The sequence below is a fragment of the Camellia sinensis genome, chromosome 5, assembly GCF_055761805.1.
Source record: "Camellia sinensis isolate YWXY chromosome 5, ASM5576180v1, whole genome shotgun sequence".
In the NCBI taxonomy this organism is placed as follows: domain Eukaryota; kingdom Viridiplantae; phylum Streptophyta; class Magnoliopsida; order Ericales; family Theaceae; genus Camellia; species Camellia sinensis.
The window spans coordinates 71,480,529-71,502,913 of NC_138965.1; the positions used below are offsets into that span (position 1 = coordinate 71,480,529).

General features: G+C 40.3%; 1 protein-coding gene and 1 long non-coding RNA gene across 2 annotated transcripts; one reads left to right on the forward strand and one right to left on the reverse strand.

Moving 5' to 3' along the window:
- Positions 1–14,532: 14,532 nt before the first annotated feature.
- Positions 14,533–16,590, reverse strand: LOC114307991 (growth-regulating factor 5). Its single transcript, XM_028253489.2, has 3 exons — positions 16,086–16,590; positions 15,576–15,963; positions 14,533–15,488 (listed from the first exon to the last, which is right to left on the reverse strand). Exons 1-3 carry the CDS (start codon positions 16,285–16,287, stop codon positions 14,948–14,950), a joined length of 1,131 nt encoding a protein of 376 aa, XP_028109290.2. The 5' UTR covers positions 16,288–16,590; the 3' UTR covers positions 14,533–14,947.
- Positions 16,590–20,622, forward strand: LOC145790693 (uncharacterized). Its single transcript, XR_014329630.1, has 4 exons — positions 16,590–16,845; positions 17,003–17,130; positions 19,920–19,964; positions 20,382–20,622. It is a non-coding gene; the product is annotated as an uncharacterized LOC145790693 (long non-coding RNA).
- Positions 20,623–22,385: the final 1,763 nt, after the last annotated feature.

Below are 22,385 nucleotides of genomic sequence, written 5' to 3' on the forward strand. Positions count from 1 at the left end.
CCGATCGTACCCAAGCTCCCGAGCCGAGACAACTCCGGTGATGACGGACATGTGGCCTTCGGCACCGAGTCAGGGTTTCCTAAATTTCCCCATTAAAAAATATTTAGGTGGCGACTCTGTATCTGGCAAAGCAGTCCATGTTTGGCACTACTTTTTCAAAATCTGTTTCTCAAAACGATTTGCCAGATTTGGACTCTTTGGTTCAGATTAAGAACCGTGACACAAAATCGAGTCCGAACCGTAGCGGCGTCCCCCTCGCGGACCTGTTACAGCACTCAATCTCTATTTTTCTGAAAAAGCCCTTTTCCTCACTTTTTCTCTCAACGCACATCTCTCTATTCTTCAATCTCTCATTTTTTTAATCCCTCCCCTGAGTGGTTGATGGATAAACAGAAAGTTGCAGGGTCTTGCCCCTAGCATTCCGCTAGATTCTTCTTCTTGCTCACAACAGTGAGTTTCTTCCACAGAGGGGCTATGCTACAATTGGGTGTGTAGCAAATCTGCAGCTGACATTGGTTGACGATGCTCTGCTGGGGAGTTTGGACGTGATCAGATCTGCCCAGATAAGGGAGTGGAATATCTTGTCCCATTCCGGTTCGTGCTTCGCACTTGGCTTGATACCTCGTTGCTTGGAGGATGTGAGAGCTTTCTGCCCTTTTGCGGTTAGCTTCAGTGGTGCCCTTTTCCAGCAAGTATGGTGCCCTTTTGACAAATGCATGGAAAACGGGGAAAAGACAGGAAACCTGACTCAACTGTGCCCCTAATTCATTATTTTGACCATTTTTTGTTTTGGCTTTCTATGAAAGAAATTTTGACGAATATGAGAGTTAGATTAACATGCTTGTTTGATTTTATGATTTAAAATCATGCAAGCCAGGCTATGAGCACTGAAAATTTTCCTTTTTTAGGTCTAAGAAAGGGTCCAGTTTTGGAAAAATGGAATAATTTTTGAGAAAATTAGTCAACCTCAGTAAAAATTCTAAAAAACTATTTTTGCAAACGGCCACTGCTCAACGAGGACGGAACCTACTCTTGAGATGCACAACCTCAGATCTGAAGGAAAATTGCCCCTTGTCTGAACGGCACTGTATGGCAACGGAAAGTTGCCCCTTGTTTGAATGGCACTGCAGCGCTTTGTATGGCAACGAAAAGTTGCCCCTTGTCTACATTTGAGTGACGATCACAACCGAACTCTCAGATATAAAGAAGGCAAAGATGATCAAAACCATTACATGGACACAATCGAATTGGAAGTGTTTGTGGCTGGACTTCATAATGAAGTTGCTTACGTATCCCAAAGATGGGAATCAAGCCTTACGTAGTTCAGGGTTAAGGTACATTCGTGTATTAACCCTCACCTTTTGCGCTCTAACTGTTGCTAAGGCCACCCTTTCTGGGTTTTCAACCTTGCGAGCTTTGTTCTTCTTTTCTTTTCATTTCTTTTCTTCTTTTTTTTCTTTTTCATCTTTTTTCTTCCTTTTTTTTTATTTTTTTTATCTTTACATTTTTTTCTTGTTTTTTTTTTCATTCTTTTCTTTGCTCTAACTTTTGCCTGGGTCGCCCTTTCAGGTTTTTGGCCCAGTGAGCCTCTCAAGGGTAAAAGTGTAGCTTTGTCCATGTCAAATGGTTTTGAGATCCTGAAGTCATCTGAATAATGGTTGCTGTTCGCTGACGATGCAGGAGTCCATCCAATGGGGGGTTGAATTTGTCCCTAGTGTTGTGGATAGGAACTCGGTTGTCCTTCAGCAATGCATTCTTCTTTTCCTCTCTTCTGGGATTTGGCATTCTTGTCGATCTTCATCTTTGACTCTTCGAGCGCACTTGAAATTCTTTTGCCCGTAGTCCGAGGGGTGTTTCTCATCTAGCTTTGCAAGCTTTCTTTGACGACATTTGATCTTCTAGATCTGTCTTTTCTTGCCGTTGATTCACGGGCTACTTCGAATCTGGCCACACAGGCCTCACATTGTAGTTGATAGTTTGAACATTCTGAATTCAAGTTCAAAGTTTGAAAGTGAGGGGTCGAGTCTCGAGGCTCAGAACGATCCTAAGCTGCACAATCTCAAGAGCGATTCCACACAGGTCTTCGCAGGACAGCGCAAAACATTTTTTGAAATCTTTTAAGAAAGTGACTAATCGCTCACGCTGAAGACATGCGGAACCAATCTGGATCAAGCCAGGATCTTTCTCAGTACTCACATTAACAAGCATGATTTCATTCATTATGGGCTTAGTACGCCTCTCTTTCTCTCAATTGATCAAGTTTTGCAAAACCCGAGGAATACCTTCCTCTTCGTTTTTACCACAGTGTTCAAAAAGTTTTTTAAAAAAAACTTAGGTCAATGCAATGAGTTCAAGGCACAAAAGAGCAAGTGAAAAGCACTGCCGTTTCATTCAAAACTTCTAGCATAACTGGTGCAAGGCAAAAGCAAACACAAGAGTGTGAAAATCATTGCCGTTTCATTCAAATCTTCTGGTGTAACTGGCTCCAAGGCAGAAACAGACTCAAAAGAAAACGAAAACACAAACACAAAACAAAGCAAGTGATGTCCGAGGTAACACCCCTGAAATCACCCGATTCCAACAAAACAGGACTGACTCAGTACAACAAGACAGACCCAACTGACTCAGGACAAAGAGACAGATTCAAAACAAAACAACAGAACTAACTTAACACCCAAGTCAGAAACTACAAAACGAGCATTCGCAAATGCTCAAAACAGTGCGTGCCAAACGCTACATCCAGAGTAAACTAAGCGCCATCCGCAGGTGGTTCATCCCCTGATCACATAATCACATTATCCCCCATAAGTTCACTGATCCAATGGCGATAGACTTTGCTAGACTGGTGTAGCAATGGCCTTGTTGTCAAACAAATCTTGTACATCATAGCGCAGACGAAAGTAGCTATCGGTCTCATGACCGGTTTGTTGATGGTACGCACAGTACTTAGTCTGGTCATGCTTTGGAGGGAGAGGATCAGGTAAAGGTCGTTGTTCCAATGGTTTCAGATGTCCTTTCCGGATTAAGACCTCTAGAGCCTTTGACAAAGGCATATAAAGTGGGGTAAAAACCCTCTTGACTCGAGGTGGATATTTGGTTTTCTGTGAGCTACTTCCGGACGCATCGGTGAATGGGGTAGCTTTTTTTGATGTAGTGGTGGTAACCATGCCCACTTCAGAAGATCTTGCAGCTGCATCACCGCTGGCGGTCGCATTCGAACTGCGGGAAAATGCCCGCCTAGGCTGCTCCTTCTCCTGGTCAATAAGGCCCTGCTTCATGGCATCCTCGATCTGTACCCCCATCTCATGCAAATCTAAAAAGGTAGGGAAGGGGAGCACGATCATTTTCTGCATTAGTTTGGGCTAGAGGTTGTGCACAACCATCCGTATTTGATCCTTATTCGTTGGCCTAATGGTCATCATTGAGGCTTTGGCCCTCCAGCGGGCCACGAATTCTGTGAAGCTCTCCTTAGGCTCCTGCCTTGTCGTCTCAAGATCGCGGGTCGTAATCTCAATTTGCGTGTTATACGAATATTATGCAACGAAGGCCTTGGCCATCTCATCCCAAATCTCAATTTGCGTGTTATACGAATATTATGCAACGAAGGCCTTGGCCATCTCATCCCAATTTCTCTTGACATCATCTTCCAATTTTGCGTACCAGATGGCCGCCACACCCGACAGGGTCCGGCCAAATAATGAAATCTACTGTAGTCTGGTGAGGCCCATCAGCCGTAGTATGTTTGAGAATAACTGTAGATGTACCATGGGATCCCCGGATCCGTCAAAGCGGTCAATTTGTGGCATCTTAAACCTATCTGGCAGTGTCACAGCTGCGTCGGTGTACCCGTCCTCAATGTCCGAGATGGACTTTACCCCCTGGGATTTCTTGAACAACTTTTCAAGCTTGCTCAACTTCAACGCTGTATGGTTTACCTCGAACTCAAAGGGAGAGTCCGGTACATTGATTGGTGCTTTAGACAGCTGGGGTAAGATTGGGGGCGGAGCCGGCCCTGTCGGAATGTCCGTACCTTCCTGGACATTTGGCGTCTCCCTGGGTATTGGATCTACTAGTGGGGGAGGAGCTTGGTGCGAAGCAGATGCTCCGGCTTGCTATTGTAACCTGGTGATTAGCTCTGCCTGTTGGGCCATGATTGCAGCCTGCTGTTTGGCTAATTCCGCTTGGCGGACAGCATCTTGCTGCATGAGTTTCATACTTTCTTGGAGTTGATGCATCATTTCCTCCATCCCTGCCATGTTCTGTTGTTCCGGTTGACTGACTGGTATATCTATCTCTGTGATAAAAACTGAGGCCTCAGCCTGACTGTTCACTGGTGGGGTGGATAAGGGCCACTGATCTGGGAACTACTGAATTGGTGATCTGTGCCTGACTGACCCTTTTACCCTGTCTCTGGCAAAGGAACACTGATTGCCCTCGAATTAAATCTCTGACCCGAAAAAGTCTATCAACACGAGTCCAATGCACCTGGGGGATATTGGAGCCATCTGAAGCTATGGTTCCCAGACTACCTAGCAAAAGAGAAAACAGACAGCACCTTAGCCTAATTTCACCAAAACATATATGAGCATAGTAGGATGACTGTGCCCTCTACTGAATTCTGTCCCAAAATTCTTCCTGTAAACCGATACCTGTAGACATGCCCGCGTGAGGCCCTCGCTACAGTTCGGACTCGACTTGTGTCACGGTTCTTAATCTGAACCAAAGAGTCCAAATCCGGCAAATTGTTTTGAGAAACAAATTTTTGAAAAGAAATGCCAAACATGAACTGCTTTGCCAAATACAAAGTCGCCACCTAAATATTTTTATGGGGAAATTGAGGAAACCCTGACTCAGTGCCAAAGGCCACGTGTCCGTCATCACCAAAGTTGCCTCGGCTCGAGAGCTTGGATACGATTGGGGAAGGTCAGCTATGAGCACCCCCTCTCGCCCGATCCGAAGATCGACCTCTACTAACCGTGATATCATTCATCACTAGCATGTATTCAAGTTAGATTTGAAATACTAATGCAGTTAGCATGCTGCGCCCAGCCCGGTGCATGCAATACTGATGAATGATGCACGCATGCATAGCATAAGGTATGCTAAATTAAACATGACCTATTACTAACCATCAAAGCAGGTAAGTAAAAGGGAGAAAGAAGTGGGGGTTGGAAAACATGCACACACTCACCCACACTTATTACAAATTCGCCCTCGCTCGGAGGGACCGAAAGAATAGTACAAATTAACTAACTCGTAAGCTAATTAATTATTACAAATTACCTAATTAATTAACAAATTAACTAAGCTTAGAAAAGCAAGAAAAATGGGCAAAAAGTTCCTGCAGAATCTGTTTGACAGCAGCAGAGGACAGAGCTTTGCATGGCAATGCAATCCAAGCAATGTATGCACCAACCATATCCCTTATCATGTTTATGACTCAAAGGGACATGGTCCTTGGTTCTCGGACCATCAATCGCGCATTTCAATGCGTGATGACCCAAAAGACCAAGTTATGCATGTTGATTTCAAATGTAATGCAATGCACATAGTCAAACCAAGGGGCTTCTACCTCTATCATGACTCACTTCAAGAGGTGAGGCAATGCATGCACGATGCAATCCAACCTAGGCATGGGAGCTAAGGATGCAACATGGCAATGCAATGCATTTATACAAGTATGCAAGCAAATATGCAAGGCAAGCATGCAAACAAGCAAAGGATGGACTTAAGCATGGTTTAGGCAGCCCTCATTAGGCCTAAAACAGTGGCCAAGGTGCTCAAAAGTGAAGGACTAATAGGCACACAAACATGCATACAAAAGTCTCCAACACTTCAAGCATTAAAGAGCAATTCTCAAGCACACTCAAGAGGATGCAAACATCGACATATAGCATGCAAATTAAGCCTTGAAAATCATGCAAGAACATGGTGCCAAACCAACCCAAACAATGCAATCAAGGCATGCAACAATGGTCCAAGACTTAAGGCAAGCCAAAGGGGAGGTAAACCAAGGCTAGATCAACCAAGCCTCACAAGGCCAAAGGGACTTAAAATAGGTCTAATGCAGACCTAAACAAAGCCAAGGATGTACTTAGATGGCATCTAAGTGGTCTAAAAATGCAAGCATACTCCAAGGCTTAAACAAAGGGCATAAGGCAACAACCTTTAAACACATTGAAGGAGGATTAAATGCAAGCATATAAGCATGTCAAGTGGACTGAAATGACATGGAAAATGGTCCCAACTCACTAAATCAAAGCAAGTAATGCATGCTATACACTCACATACTTGAAGCCTACAAGCTAGAATACAAAGAGGCTATGCAATGCATGCTAAAGTCGACCCAAACAACTAAGGACAGACCTTAAACATGGCAAAATAAACATGAAAGCTTCACGAAGCCAAGCCTAAAACATGCTAGAACAATGGTTCACAACCTAAGGCATGTTAAGGCAACAAAATGGCATTACAAGGCATGTATGCTAAGCAAGCATGGTGTACCAAAACCAACTTAAAACAATGCTATTTCATGGCAAAATAAGCATAAATAACAGCTTAAGCATGGTCAACAAGAGCCTAAGCTAGGTGCTCCCTCAAGAAGCAAAAATGGTCCTTTTCAAGGACAACAAGGAGAGGGGGTGGCCCTCTCCTTCTTGGGACCTCAAGGCACCATCCTCACCTCTGAAATCCCTCAAGATTTCAGTGGTGAGGAGGCCCAAACACCAAAGTCTCAGAGCTCACACAAAATGGCACAAAATGGAGCCTTACAAGGCTTAAGAGGGGTCAAACAACCCCAAAGCTTGAAACAACCTTAACAAACTGTTTAGAGGCCTTAAAAACAGAACTTTTATGTATTATATGCAAAGCCAAAAAACAGTTGCAAGATAGGCTAAAAAGCTTTACAAAAAACGGGGTAAAAAGGAACAAAAGTCTTACCCTTGTAGACCCTCTTCAACAATGGAGCCCCAGCAGCTTCTTGAGGTTGAAATCAACTTCAAAACTCTAAAAACAACTCTCAAAGGCCTCAGTTCCAAGAAAAGGTGTGGTAGTGTGTGTTTGTGTACAATACTATGAACAAACACACCTAGAACACTCAAGAGAGAGAGGTATAGAGATAGAATATATATAAGCCCTAACCTAAAAATCAGAGCTCTCTAACCATTTTTTCTAACCCTAATGCCAAGAGAGGAGCCCTCTTCTTATAGGCAACTCCCTCTTGTAAGGCTTCCAAAACAAGCCATCCAAGAGGGAAATCCCTCCATACATGTATGGAGGGGAGCAGAGTGGGTGCCAGCTATCACAGCTGGCACAAAATATCTACTAAAAGTAGATGAACAGTGATCGGCCATTCAAAATTGCCATTTTGGCAAAATAAATGGCCGACCGGCAACAAAGAGTGCCGACCGGCAATATACATTGCCGATGGCATAAAATCACTGGCCGGTGGCCTCAAGCCATGGCCGGTGATGTGTGGAGATGCCTCACAAGGCATTCCCTGCCCCTCCAAGGCAAAACATAAGTGTTTGGTGCAAAACCAGACACAACATAGTCGAGTCGAGAGATCCTGAGGCAAGGCGCGCAACCAAGACCTCCGGGAACTCAAGACGAATACAAACAAGGGTAATCACCAAGTGTTCCAATGGTGACGTCTAAGTCTTGAGGACGGTCAAAAATGGGGTGTCTACAATACCCTCTGGTAAACTGAATCCCAAAATACTGAACTAGTGCCCGCAGGCCTAATGCCAAACTTACAAACTGATACATGCCTTCCCTGTAGAGGCACACTCTAAAAGCACATAGCAAGCAAGTGAGAGCGAAAACACCCCTATGTTGTGGTAGGTTTCCCTGTCCTATTTTGTCAGGTGCTAGGGTTTCACTACGCACGCAGTGGTTTCAAACAACCTATAATCGGGTAAGCAACCTGTCCTAGCTTGGAATGGTCACTATGGATTCTGAATATGCACTAGGTTAAATGGTCAAGAAGGGTGCCCCGGCAAAAAATCGGGGTTTGTGTTCCCATCGTGGTAGAGCCCATAACCGATCAGCCTTATGGCATGCTTCTCAAAGCGAGCCTCCGGCAAACCGTTCAAGAATAGCAGATGGCAAACACGGTGTCCTAGGCGCACCAATGCACATGCAATGCAAAGAAACACATAAGTGTAGCCAAAACAAGATATCATGAGTTTGAGTCAAGTTCTCTAACTCCCCAGCAAAGTCGCTAGAAACTGTAGACGTCCCCGAATGTCTTGGGAGGGAATCCCTCCCCCCCCTCCCCCGGTTTTGTTCATTGGGCTTACTACAGTTCAGGACTCAATGTCACAGTCCTGTATCTAATCTCGCAGAGTGCAATGCAAGACCGATGAATCATCAAAGAGTCCAAATCTGGCAAATCGTTTTGGAAAATAGATTTTTGTAAAGAAGTGTCAAACATGGACTGCTTTGCCAGATACAAAGTCGCCACCTAAATATTTATTTTGGAGGAATTTAGGAAACCCTGACTCGTTGCCTACGGCCACGTGTCCGTTATCACCAAAGTTGCCTCGGCTCGGGAACTTGGGTACGATTGGGGAAGGTCAGCTATGAGCACCCCCGCTCGCCCGATCAAAGATCGGCCTCTACTAACCATGATATCGAGTTTTGAAAACGTTATGTGGTCTTATTCTGGTTATTAGCCTAGATTTACTATGTGATGCGCACAGCATACAAGTATAGACTGGGTCGCCTAAATTGGAACAAAACATTTCATGTTTGTTTTGAAAATGGTTTGCTACTCGTAAGTAGGCTAAAATACAGATTTTGCCACCCTCGGGTGGGCTTAGAAAAACATGGTTTTGCCACTATTTAGTGGGCTTAAAACTCACAGTCAATGCATTTTTCCAATTCAGATAATCCAACCTTCACCCACAGGCATTCAGGCAGATATATCACATAAGCACATAGCCTCATGGTAAGCATACTATCATGGCAACACTCACACACATGCAAGGATGTTAAAGCGTAAATGCTTACCGAGTACTCCAAGCCAAAACAGAAACTAGTTAGTAATCAAATGCATGATCCTAGTTCATGATAAGATGGCTAATGCAACACATGCAAGATGCAACTACAATAGGCTCGGCTATTCTAAGATGGCATATGATGATGCTACAGCTAACACGTATCTTAGAATTGAAATACAAATGCAGTTAGTATGATACGCCGAGCCCGGTGCATGCAATACAGATGAATGATACAAACATGCAAGCATAAGTATGCTAATTTAAACATGCCCTAATCTAACCACTGAAAGTTGGTAAATGAAAGGGAGAAAGATGTGGGGTTGGAAGACATACACACACTCACGCACGCTTATTACACAATTTGCCCTCTCTCGGAGGGTCCGAATAAATAACACAAACCGAATAACTAATTAACTACTCTAGCTAATTAAATATTACAAACCCTTAACTAATTAACAAATTAATTAAACTATTTAGAGCAGTAAAATGGCCTTAGGAAGAGGGATGCATGCAAGCTCGGATTGGTTTCGCCCAGAAATCCATTGCCATGCCACTATTGCCTCTGTCTGCACTGTTTTGCATCTCTAAAAATAGTGCCAACCTCTATGACACTTCTGAACTGCCTTAGAGACATGCTGAGAGGTCATCGACCAAATGGAAAGGCCACCGACCATCTGTAACTGGTCATCGACCATTAATGAAGCCACCGGCTGGATTTTGGTGGTCGGTCGGCACTGCAAGTAGCCGAACGGCCATTTCTTCCTGCAAAACACTGGTTTTGCTGCAACAGAGGACAGACAGTGCATGGCATAGGATTTTCAAAGCAAAATGTTGCACGACCACCCTCCCCATCATGTTATGGACTCAAGGGAGTGTAGCCCTTGGTCCTCGGGCCACCAATCACGCATTTCGATGCATGATGGCCAAAGGAGCCGAAGTATGCAATTTCAATGTCAAATGGAATGCGCACAAAACACATAAAGGACCCAACTTCTATCATGCTTGATCAAGAGGCAAGGAATGCATGCAAAATGCAATGCGACAAGCATGCCAAACCATGCAATATAGCTCAAGCGTAAAACAACATGCAATATGGCTAAGCATGTGCCAACAATGCAAACAATGAACATGCAAGACACAATGCAACCAAAGTATGCAAAGATGAAGAATGTAACAACATTTGAGCAACATGCAAAGGATGAACTTAAACTAATATGGGTAGCTCTCAAGCATGCCAAAATCAGTGGCCAATGTGATGCAACAAAACATGGAAACATACATACAATCATACATGCACAAAAGCCTATCATCTAAGGCATAAAAGAACCAACTTTTAAACACATTTAAAAGAGACTATTATGGGCAAATGGAAAGAATACTAAGCTCTGAAATGGCATACTAAATGATTCCAAAATGACTCCGAAGCATGCAAACACTCATGATACGCATGGTAGGGGCCTCAAAACCCAAGACTAGCCTAAGCATTTACACTATAGCTATACAAAGCATGAGTGATATGGCTATGGTAGCCCAAAACAGTCCTAGGACAGCCCAAAATAAGCATAAAATCATGCTAGAGTAAACCCAAAATATGATAGGATGATGAGTCAAAACATCATGCACAAGAGGCTAGTAAACAAGATTTGTTCTACACCTATCTAGAGCATGCGAAGGATGACCAAACCAACTATGCATAGGGTCATGATATGGCAAAACATTACCAAAAACATGCTGAAATGTAAACCAAACAAGCTAACAAGACATAACAAAGCATGAAGCATGAAGCATGTGAAGCTAGTTTAGGGGATTTACACTACAAGTGTATCATGTAAGCATGGAGTGACAAAACCAACCCAAGAAAGATTCATGACATGCCAAAATATGACCAAATACCCACTGAAATGTATCCAATACATGCAAGAATGAGGTGCTACTTTGGAAAGCCATGCAAGGGGTTGCTCTACACATGCAAGAGGCAAGCCTTAAATGACAAAAACAGCTCTGGAAAAGGTTCAAGCAGGCCCTAAAACTCACTGAAAAATGCCTGAACTGAGCTCAAGAAGTGTGCAAATAAGGGCTCCTTTGAAGGGCCAAAAATGCTAGTAAACAAGACAACAAAGGAGAGGATCATCCCTCTCCTTCTTAGGACCTCAAAACACCATTCCCACCACTGAAATCCCTCTGGATTTCAGTGGTGGGAAGGCTAATACAAGGTGGTCCCGAAACTCACAAAAAAGGCACAAAAATGAGGCCAAACAAGGCCTAAGAGGGGGTAAACAACCCCAAACACAAAAGTGTTCTTAAACAAACTTCAAAAGGAGCTCAAAATAAGACTTTTTTCAGATTATGACAAAGCTCGAAAATGTTTGCAAGTGTGGATAAAAGATGAAGCAAGATAAAGACCAAAAGAGGGTAAAGTGTGTTACCCTTGTAGCGTCAACAAAACCAGCGGCTTTGAGACCCAAAAACCAGACCTTCAACCTCTGAAAATGGCCTCCAAGGTCCTTAGGTTGATGGTAGAGGTGTTAGGCTAAGAGTTGGTGTGCAAAGGGGCCAAGAACCATGTAATTTGGAGCTCAAAGTAGAGAGATATAGGAAGATATGTATGTCTCTTGCCTTAGAAATTTTCTTCAACCCTTTCTAATGAGGGAGAGGATCTCACTTATAGAGGAACAAAGGGGGTTCAAGCTTCTCCAAGAAATTAGAGCAAAAGGTTCCAGCTTCTTGGAGAAGCTAGAGCAAAAAGTGCAAGCTTCTCTTGGAAGCTTAGAAGGGTTCAAGCTTCTTGAGGAAGCTAGAGCATAGGGGTCAAGCTTCCTCAAGAAGTTAAGAAAGGTTCAAGCTTCTCTTAGAAGCTTGGAGCAAAAGGGTCAAGCTTCTTGGAGAAGCTAGACAAGGGTTCAAGTTTTTTGGAGAAGCTAGACAAGGGTTCAAGCTTCTTGGAGAAGCTAGAGCAAGGGTTCAAAAGGTTCAAGCTTCCTCAAGAAGCTAAAATGAGGGGTTCAAAAGGTTCAAACCTCCTCAGGAAAAGGGCTCGGCCAGAAAAAGTGGCCGATTGATCAAAACAATGGCCACCCAACCAAAAGCATTGCCGACCGGCCAATACCCTTGGCCGGTAGCAAGAAAACAGGGCCGGTGGGGTGTGGGGATGGCCAACAAGCCATTTCCTACCCTCAGAGGCAAAAACCCAAGTGCCTGGTCCACAACCAAGCACAAAACAGACAAGTCGAGAGGTCTTGAGGCAAGGCACGCAGCCAAAACCTCCGAGAACTCAAGGCGAACACGAACATGGATAATCATCGAGTGTTCAAACGATGATGTCCAAGTCTTGAGGACGGTCAAAAATGGGGTGTCTACACAAGGATGGCCAAAACGAGGTACAAACAAAGGCTTACATGAGGAATAAACTCACCCTTGAAGATCAACTTCAAAACCAGCAAGCTCTGAGGCTAAAAACCAACTTTCAGAGCTCAAGTAACCCTCTCAAGAACCTCAACCCAAAGATGGTGGTGTATCTCTATGTGTTGTAGTGCAAAAGTGCAAGAAAAATGGACTTTAGAGCATAAACAAACACAATAGAGAGAGAGAGAGAGAGAGAGAGAGAATGAGAAATATAGAAAGAGAGAGATACAACTCCTCCAAAATTTTCTTCAACCTCTGATATAGAGAAAGGCCCCCTCCTTATATAAAAGAATGTAAGAAGAAGCTTGTTAAACAAGCTTGGCAAGAGCTTCATCCCTCCATACACGTGTATGGACGGGAAATGAGTGAAAACCAGCTAGCTCAAAATATCTGGAGTGAAACCTGCTGAGACAAGGGGTCTGCCGGCCATCAGTGGTGGCCGGCAGTGGCTCATTGATGGCCGGCAGGCTCTATCAATGGCCGGCAGGCACAAAGTCATGGCTGGCAGGGCCAAAAGGCAGTCGGCAGTGCCTTCCAAAAAGCATATAGAGAGGACCAATACAAGGTCCAAAAATGGGGCAGGAAGGATACAGGGTTTGGAAAGCTCAAACCTGTGACGTTTCGCCGCGACGGTTGAGTACTCGGCGAGCAATCGAACTAGTTGTTGGGTGTACCTGTAAGCACAACAAAGTCTTGAGGGCGGTCTAAAATGGGGTGTCTACAACACCTCTAATTAGAGGTCCCAAGCATTTTTTATTTCTGAAAAAGAAAATGAGTGAGAGTACTAATTAGTGCTATCACTAATGATGTGGTAGTGGGCCACAGTGATGTTGTGGCTTCTTTTTTTTTTCAAAAATGCTAGAGGCCCCAAAAATTCTACCAAAAGTTTTACCAAATGTCTCACATGGGTGTGGGACCCACATGGGACCCACATTGTGTGGGTCCCACACCCATGTGAGACATTTGGTAAAACTTTTGGTAGAATATTTGGGGTCTCTAGCATTACTCTTTTTTTTTTTTTAATGAATGCCAACTCATTAGTGCTAATTTAGAGCACTACTTTTAGTGGTCTCTATCATTGTTGTTCTGAAAAATATTTTGCTGGGTCTTTCTCCTTCAAAAAAGGACAATCAAAGTCTTGGAATGTACATTTGTTTACTATACAAGATTGGTATATATTCCACAAAAATGTGCATGTTAATGTGCTTCCCATCTTAACAGTACAATAATCCATGAATAAAATTTGTACCAACTCAAGTTGAGAAGTGAAACATATATGTTAAATAGGGGTGCTCACAGTTTAGTTGCGGTCGAGAAACTTTCAATTTGTCATCTGTTTGTCGAATTGGTAAATTGAAAAAAAAAATCAATTTGCATCCGTCTGCTGGATTGGCGGAAGCAGATTGAGTGGATTGGCGGATGGATACGAATCGGTTTGGCGGTTTAAACTTTTACAAATTTTGAATATAATAAAACTTATCAACAATTTTTTTTTTTTTTTTTGGATAACAATCTAACTCAACATAACTAAAAGATTATCAAGTAATTGTCAAATACCAATAATAAATACATATAAAAAAATCATGCATTATCAAAACTATTTCATTACTTTTGTTTTTTTATTCAAGAACTATTTAATTTGATTTTTTTTTTTTAAATGACAAAATTAAGCCTTATGTTTTCTACACAAAAATACCAAATATTAATACTTAACATTTGATTAAAAAAATATTTCCAAATTGAAAACAAATTAAAAATACAACAGAATGTCTAAAATCTTTTTCAATTGAAAACACAAACAGAATATCTAAATAAATTGAAAACACAAAGTCTTACAAATTACTGGAAGTACTTATTATTTTGATAGTTCAGTTGTGGCCAAAGAAACCTCAAATCCGCCATTCGTCTAAAACTAAACAGATTGAAAAAAATTAATCCATAACCGTTCACTTGTCATCATGCATCTGTCCAAAATACGACGAATTAGTTCGATTCGATCGATTTGGACAGATCAAAATACCCGCTGTCCACCTCTAATGTTAAGATAGGAATGCCAAACAGCCATTGGGTCCCTCATTTTTAGATTTAAGGAGAACCCCAAAAACAATTTCTTGAAAGCAACTATGGAAAAAGCCAAAACATGTACAACATCATGTCATCTTCCAAAAAAACATGAACAACTGGCAAAATGCTATAGGGGTTTTGGCTGAACCGTTCAAAACACATGTGAAAAAAAAAATAGAAATACAAATGAAAAGAGGAAAGGAATAGAATCAAGAACGCAAAACACATGCCGTCCTTCAATTAACACACATACATAATTAAATCAACAACAACAACAGAAAGCAAAGCAGTTCTTAGTTCTTCTCAAACCCCACCCACACACCACCATCCTCACCCTGCAAGGACTCTTTTCACCTTAATTTAGTTCAGAAACCCACTATTTGAAAACTCATTTGTCAGCAAACAAAAAGTGTTAGCTATGCACGGATCAAAAATTACTTGAGCAGAGTGGAAATTGAAAGCACAAATTTTGGGTTGAGTTAACCATTGTGGGTCAGGAAGAAGTCATGTGAAGTGTTGTTGGGTATGGAAATTGAGAGCTGGGTAGTTGAAGCAGACACATAATTTGAAGATTTATCCTCTGAATCATCATCTTCATCATCATCAAGCCATGAATCTTTGTTTTTCGGCCATTCGTCGAAAAAATGGTGCATTACTTTCTGGGGTTTATCATCAATATCATCATCTCTCTCCAATTTTAGGGGAACTTCACTACCCAGAACATGGAAATGCTGATGCTGATGCTGATGTTGATCTTGATTTTGTTGTTTTGAGCCATCATCATTATCAGTGAAGAGTCCTCCTTGAAGCTGCAAGAAAGGGTACCCATTTTGTAAAGCAGAGCAAGTCCTCTGTTTCAAAGGGGACAGTGAAGAAGAAGAAGAAGAAGAACCCATAGTCGTTGGTGTGACTTGCCAAGGATTATCAATGGTAGAACCAGAATAATTTCTCACAGCCCCACAACTTTCAGAGAAGAAAGCATGCTCATCAACCACCCCCTCTTTCATTCCACATCCATACCTGTTTTTTTTTTTTTTTCCTTCTCATCATCAATAGAATATTCAAAGCAAGGAAAAAATCAAAACCAGTAAACAATTAAAAACAAACCTATAATCTTGAGATGACAAATTAATCCCAGGAAGTCTTGAAGAAGATGAATGACTCGGATAAAGGAAATGGGTATTAGAGGTTGCTGATGAGAGGGAGGAGGAAGAGTAGTAGGGGTTTGGGTTTGTGTTTTTGGTGATTGATGAGATTGGTATTGCTGTAGATGCTGGTGTGGGGGTTTTTAATGGGTTAATTGCTGTTGGTGTAACTTCCACAGGCTTTCTTGAACGGTTTCTGCCTCTGTGCATGTGTCTCTCACAATATTTGGAATCTGGGTATGCTTCTTTTGAGCACCTCCATTTCTTTCCATCAGTTCTTCTGCACCTCCCTGGCTCTGGATCAATTTTCCTTCCAAAACCCATCTGAAAACACTCCCACCCAACTCCATCTGCACCCACAAAATCAATTTTGCGTTTTTTTTTTTCTTACAAATTTTCCAGGAAAACAAACATCAATCTATATATATATACTATTATAAAGGTGGAGAGAAGTAGAAGTGTGATTACTTACTATGATGTTGTTGAGGTTGTTGGTGGTGAAGGATGCTGAGCTTTGAGGAGAGGGAAGAAGAGTGGAAGGTTGTATTGAGGGTGCAGAGGAGATCAGGAGGGATGGGAGTTCCAGAGACCATGTATTTGAAGATAAGCGCCTGGCACTCTAGTTCTTGCCACTGAGTTGCTGTGAAGGGTAATCTATTTCTTCCATTCATCATTGAAGAAAATAGAGAGAAAATGCAGAGAAATGAAACAACACGAACACAGTCTACTTTCAGCCTTCAGAGGAGAGCTCAGTGACTCAGTCTCAAGACAGAGAGAGAAGAACAAGAAGAAGACGAGGTAGGGTTTGTGTAGTTTTTACTTTTAGAGGCCCCCCTTTCGTAGTTAGTAGGTATATTTATTTCAGGGACCATCGGGGTTGCAGAATCTTCTGTACATGGACAAAACTAATGGTTCTGATCTGATCATAGTGCAACTGCTATGCCACCTCCTCTCTCTCTCTTAAAGCTTTCTCTCTCTCTCTCTCTCTTTCCTGACGCACTGTGCTGTGCAGACTGTGCTCATGTTATTACTGCACCTCTCTGCCACTCTGCAGAAACTGTGGTGCTGTGTTTGTGGCAGCTCTTGTCTCTGCCATTTTATACGGAAACCCATAAAACTTAGGATTAAAGTAAATGTGGAGTTATTATTTTATGCACGACTCTGAAACAAAGAGAGAGAGAGTTGGTAGGCATCTGAAGCCCCTCCTAGTGCCTGGATCATGAGAGAAGATTGTACGGTTTCAGCTTTTACTACTACTACTGCTATCCTCACTTTTACTTTATTTATTTTTTTAATTTATTAATTTTCTGTTTCTTTACCTCAGAGTCTGCAAGTCTGAGACCCTCCATTTCACTCTACTTTTTGACCTTTTTCTTTTTTCATTTATAGGGTAAATCGAGAAATGAGAGTTCCACGTCAGAAGCTCAGTCCTGTTCCATTCAACTTTGCAGCTCACTGCTGCTTCTGATCAGTATTGGGGTACGGGTGTGTGGGGGTGTATTTCCGGCTATTTAAAGGTAAAATTATAAATTAAGTAGTTGATTGATAAATTGGTAAATTGTGATTTAAGTGGTGTTGGATGAATTGACGAATTGAAAAATATTTTAATTAATTATTAAATTTTTACATAATACATAATATAAATTAATTTTACATAATATTTTTTATATATATAACTATTAATTTATAATAAATTTCACATATTAAATCTCTCTCACACTCATTTTTATTTTGATATCTTATTATAGATTAAAAATATATGTATATTAACTATAGCAGAACGGAGTGATTTCGAAAGTAGATTATAAATTTTAAAATTTAAACAGCGGTTAGCTGATAGAGCGGTGTGAATTAATGCAAATTTGTGCAATTTTAACGGATTAAACGATATTTTGCACAGTTGAAATAGTAGTTTGAGGAGTCATTTATGAAAGAAAAATATGAAATGAGAGTTCCATGTCACACCAACTAGAAAGATTGGAGCGGATGTATTATACAGAATTAAGACGGAGTGGCTTAAATGGAAGAGTGCGTTAGAGTACTGTGCGATAAACAAGTACCCATTAGACTAAAATGGAAGTTCTATAGAGCAACTATTAGATTAGCGTTATTGTATGGGACGAAATGTTGGGCAACTAAAAAACAATATATAGAGAAGATGAGTATTGCTAAGATAAAGATGCTAAGGTAGATATGTGGCAAGACTAAAAACGACAGAGTTAGGAAAGAGTATATTCGAAAATGGGAAAGAGTTGCATCGATAAAAGATAAGTTAAGAGAGAATAGATTTAGTTGGTTTGGCCACATACAACGGAGACCAACAAGGATAGTAGTGGAAATATACGATACAGTGACGGTAGATGGTAGTATTATGGGAAGTGATAGACCTAAATTGACATAGACTAGTATAATAAATAGAGATATGAATCTTCTTAATTTGACTAACGAAATAGGCTTGGATAAAGTTGAGTGGCGAATAAGGATTCATGCAACCGACCCCATTTGATGAGACTTAAGACTTGGTTTGGTTTGGGTTAGAGTTCTACGTCGGAAGCTCAGTCTTGCTCTGATCAACTTTGCAGCTCACTGTTACTTCTAATCAATATTGGGAGACAATGGATTGTGGAATTATTTATGAAAGAAAAATATGAAATGAGAGTTCCATGTCACAACAACTGGAAGGATTGGAGCGGATGTATTGTAACGACTCCAAAATCCCTATCCGAAATTACTTTTATGTCCTTGTGGGTTAATACATTTTAATTTAATGATATCTGTTCAAATTGAGGAATTATCTGTTGAGTCACGGCTTTAAAATTGAAATTACCGACCTTTACGGGTTCAGAAATCAAAATTGAGTACTTGGGTATGTTAATGGGAATTTTTTAAATTATTTGGAAAAATTAATTGGAAATCTAATTTGTCTGATTCGTTAATGCACGTTTGGGTGGTTAATGTGGTACTGCAAATTGAAGGTCTTAGAGGCTTCAGAAATCGGAATGGATGACATATTTATGATCAGCACAATTTTTAGAGTCACTTGAGAAGTTTAATTGAAATTTGATTTCGTACGATTCGTAAGGCCGCGTTTGGCTCTCCCTATTGTGTTAAGCCTATGTGTATGTAGATTTATATATATACATATGCCTTTTGAGTTGTGGAACTCATCTCTTGGAACCTAAAAATATCTAAAGAAGAGAGAGAGGAAACCATGAAAGGGAGAGAGAGAGAAGAGAGACCAAGCTTCTCAACATCCATGGTAGCTTTGAAGATGATTGAAGGGAATTGAAGAAAGAGAAAGAAAGAAAATCACCCATGGAAACTTGGGGGAAATTGAAGAGAGCTAAGAGATAGACAAAGATTGAGCTAGGTATGATAATCTATCTTGAAACCTTGTGTTTAAAGTATCAATTTGGTGAAATCATAAAAATCTTGGAAGATTTAAACCCATTTGGGGTTAAGGTTTTATATATGTATTTGCTTAAGCTAATTTGAGGAATTAGAGATTGAGTTCTATAATTTTGTTTATGAGTGGAGCTCAAGCTCATGGATATCATGAAATGAACTTTAGATTATGCAAGAATCAAGTGAATTTGTGGGGTGTGTTTTAAGAACCTTGAAGATCATGAAAGATTAAGCATTAATCTTGAACTTTGAGGCAAAGATTGATTTGTTTGAGATGAAATTACACTTGCTTGATGTTAGTTTATCATGTTATGGGGCAATTTTACATGTTTTTGAGTGGTTTACGTTAGAAACCAAGCTTAAAAATGGAAAGACCAAGTGTTGGAGCAAAAACCATTTACGAATTGCAAAAATTGCCCAAAGTCGCACGTGCGGCGAGTCTTCCCGCACGTGCAGCAGTCCATGCCCAAAACCAAGTTTGATTTTGCTAAAAAGGCACGTAGTCCCGCACGTGCGGCCCTGTTTTCCGCATGTGCAGGGACAACTCTGTTTAACCAACTTTGAATAAGCATATCTTTTGCATTCGGACTCCGTTTTGAGTGATTCTTGAGCCTAAAATCAAGCCCCGGACGTCTAGTTTCCAATGGTAGTGGTCTCACTCCCAAATTCAAAATACAGAATTAGATATGCCCAAATTAGTGAGAGTTGCTCACTTTCTGTCTACCGATTTTGTACCATTTCTTCGTCTGACCCATTTTCCTATCAATTCCCCCTATCTTCTGAGACATGGATTATGACTTATTGAAGACTAATGAGTTTAGAACCGATATGACTAATTGATTAAAGAGTAAAGTAAGGAATCATGTATATTCTTATAATGCTATGTGCATTGTGTTTGTAGGTCCAGACGAGGACATCATCCCACTGCTTTCAGAAACTTATCACTGTGAGTAATAGTAGTGTAACGATATGTTATACTTACTTCTGGTGCTTATGATTTATATATGGTTGTTGAGAATGACATATACTATTGACATTGTGTTCTGATTGAATTAACGGACATAATTGAACAATGGCACTGTTATGGTCCTAAGGTCGTTCTGTCTCTGTTAATAAAAGTGGGCCCGAGGCCGTTCTGTATTATCTGTGGGCCTAAGGCCATTCTGTATCCTACATGGGCCCGAGGCCGTTCTGTATCACATGTGGGCCGGAGGCCGTTTTGAGATATAATTATGAACAAGATCTGTGTATGACTTAATGAGCTTATTTACACTTTTTAAGACTATGCTCAATTAATTAACATCCTTACATTGCTATTATTCACTGAGCCTTGCTCACCCCGTTATTATGTATATTTATGTAGGTGGGCCATCGGAGATTGACACTAGAGTTGTACTGAGGTTCGCCTGTCTGCCAAGTCACCTGGGGTATGTCTCCGTGTGGAGGCCTTATTTTGTGTTGGGAGTCATATAAATTATTTAGTCATATGTAAGTATGTGTGAGATCTATATAAATTCTGTGATTGTATATGTAACTCTGGGAATGTATTTAAATATTTAAATCTAATTAAGCCATCATGTATGCATAAGCTCAATGGATGTTGTTTTTTATTGGTTTTGCTTCCAATTAAGGCCCTGCATGTGGTTAAATGTTATTCTAAAATTCTGTTTTGAGGCCTATGTACAGGCCGGTCATGGACCAAACTTTTAGGAGCGGATTTGGATCGTGACATGTATTCCACAGAATTAAGACGGAGTGGCTTAAATGAAAGAGTGCGTTGGAGTACTGTGCGATAAACAAGTACCCATTAGGCTAGAACAACTATTAGATTAGCGATATTATATGGGACGGAATGTTCGGCAACTAAAAAACAACATGTAGAGAAAATGAGTATTGCTAAGATAAAGATGTTAAGGTGGATGTGTGGCAAGACTAAAAACGACAGAGTTAGGAAATAGTATATTTGAAAATGGGTAAGAATAGTATCAATAGAAGATAAGTTAAGAGAGAATAGATTCAGATGGTTTGGTCATATATAACGGAGACTAACAGAGGCAGTAGTGGAGAGATACGATACAGTGACGGTAGATAGTAGTGAATAGACCTAGATTGACATAGACTAGTATTGTAAATAGAGATATGAATTTCTTTAATTTAACTAACGAAATAGGCTTAGATAAAGTTGAGTAGTGAATAAAGATTCATGCAACCGACCCCATTTGATGAGACTTAAGACTTAGTTTGGTTTGGGTTAGAGTTCCACGTCAGAAGCTCAGTCTTGCTCTGATCAACTTTGCAGCTCACTGTTGCTTCTGATCAATATTGGGAGACAGTGGTCCGTGGAGTTCTTTGTGAAAGAAAAATATTTGAGAATTCTAATTGAGTACTCTTAATTTATTCTTAATGATATGAAATAAATTATATGCAAGACTCACACTCCTCTCTCTATTTTTTTTTCCTTCTGTCTTATTAGAGATTTAAAATGAGTGCAATATATTAAAAGATATAGTATCATTATTTTTCTATAATCAGGCTTTTTTATTTTTTATTTTTTTTATTTAGTTTTTTCTCATGTCTCCAAAGCAAATGGGTCAATTGAAAATGACAAGATCTCCTTCAACCCATTGCGTAGGAATTTTTATATTCTAAGGCCTCGTTTGGGAACAGACTAATTTAGTAACTTTTTAGCTGTTTTGCTAAAAATGTAGATAAAAAAAATTTATATGTTTGGGATGACTTTTTGGCTAATTACGAAAAGATGTGCAAAAAGTAGAGAGAAAAGAGAATCTTTGACTTTTTGGTATGAGTTGTTGGCTTTTTGGTTAAAATGGTAACTTTTTGACTTTTTGGCTAAAAAGGTAAGTCCCCAAACGGGGCCTAAGTTATGTGGCAGTTTATGATTTGCTACTTATTACATAAGTTATATAATTCAAAATTTCCCTAATTTTTGTTCAATTCTCCAACCGTGAAAGTTGTTTCAAATATTAACAAACATGTATTTAGGAATCTTAAATGTTTTAAGTAACTATGTATTTTCTTAATTAAATTTTTATCTAAAAATATATTCACTAACAAACTACAAAAATTCTATTATACTTGGATCTCTAAAAATCCTAACATATTGATATTTGTTTTTGCAGAACCAGTGAAGTGAAAAAAAAAAAAAAAAAGGTTGAACAAAAAAATTCTATCATCTTAATATTTTTATATTTTATATTTTTAGTTTAAAAAAAATGCGGACAAAAAAATTACTCAAATATAGAAAAAAAAAATTTATTTGACATGAACCGCTCCAATAGACAAACTCAAATTTATATGAAAATGATAAATTTGTAAGTCATGAAATAATTTTAAAAATTTTGAGTGA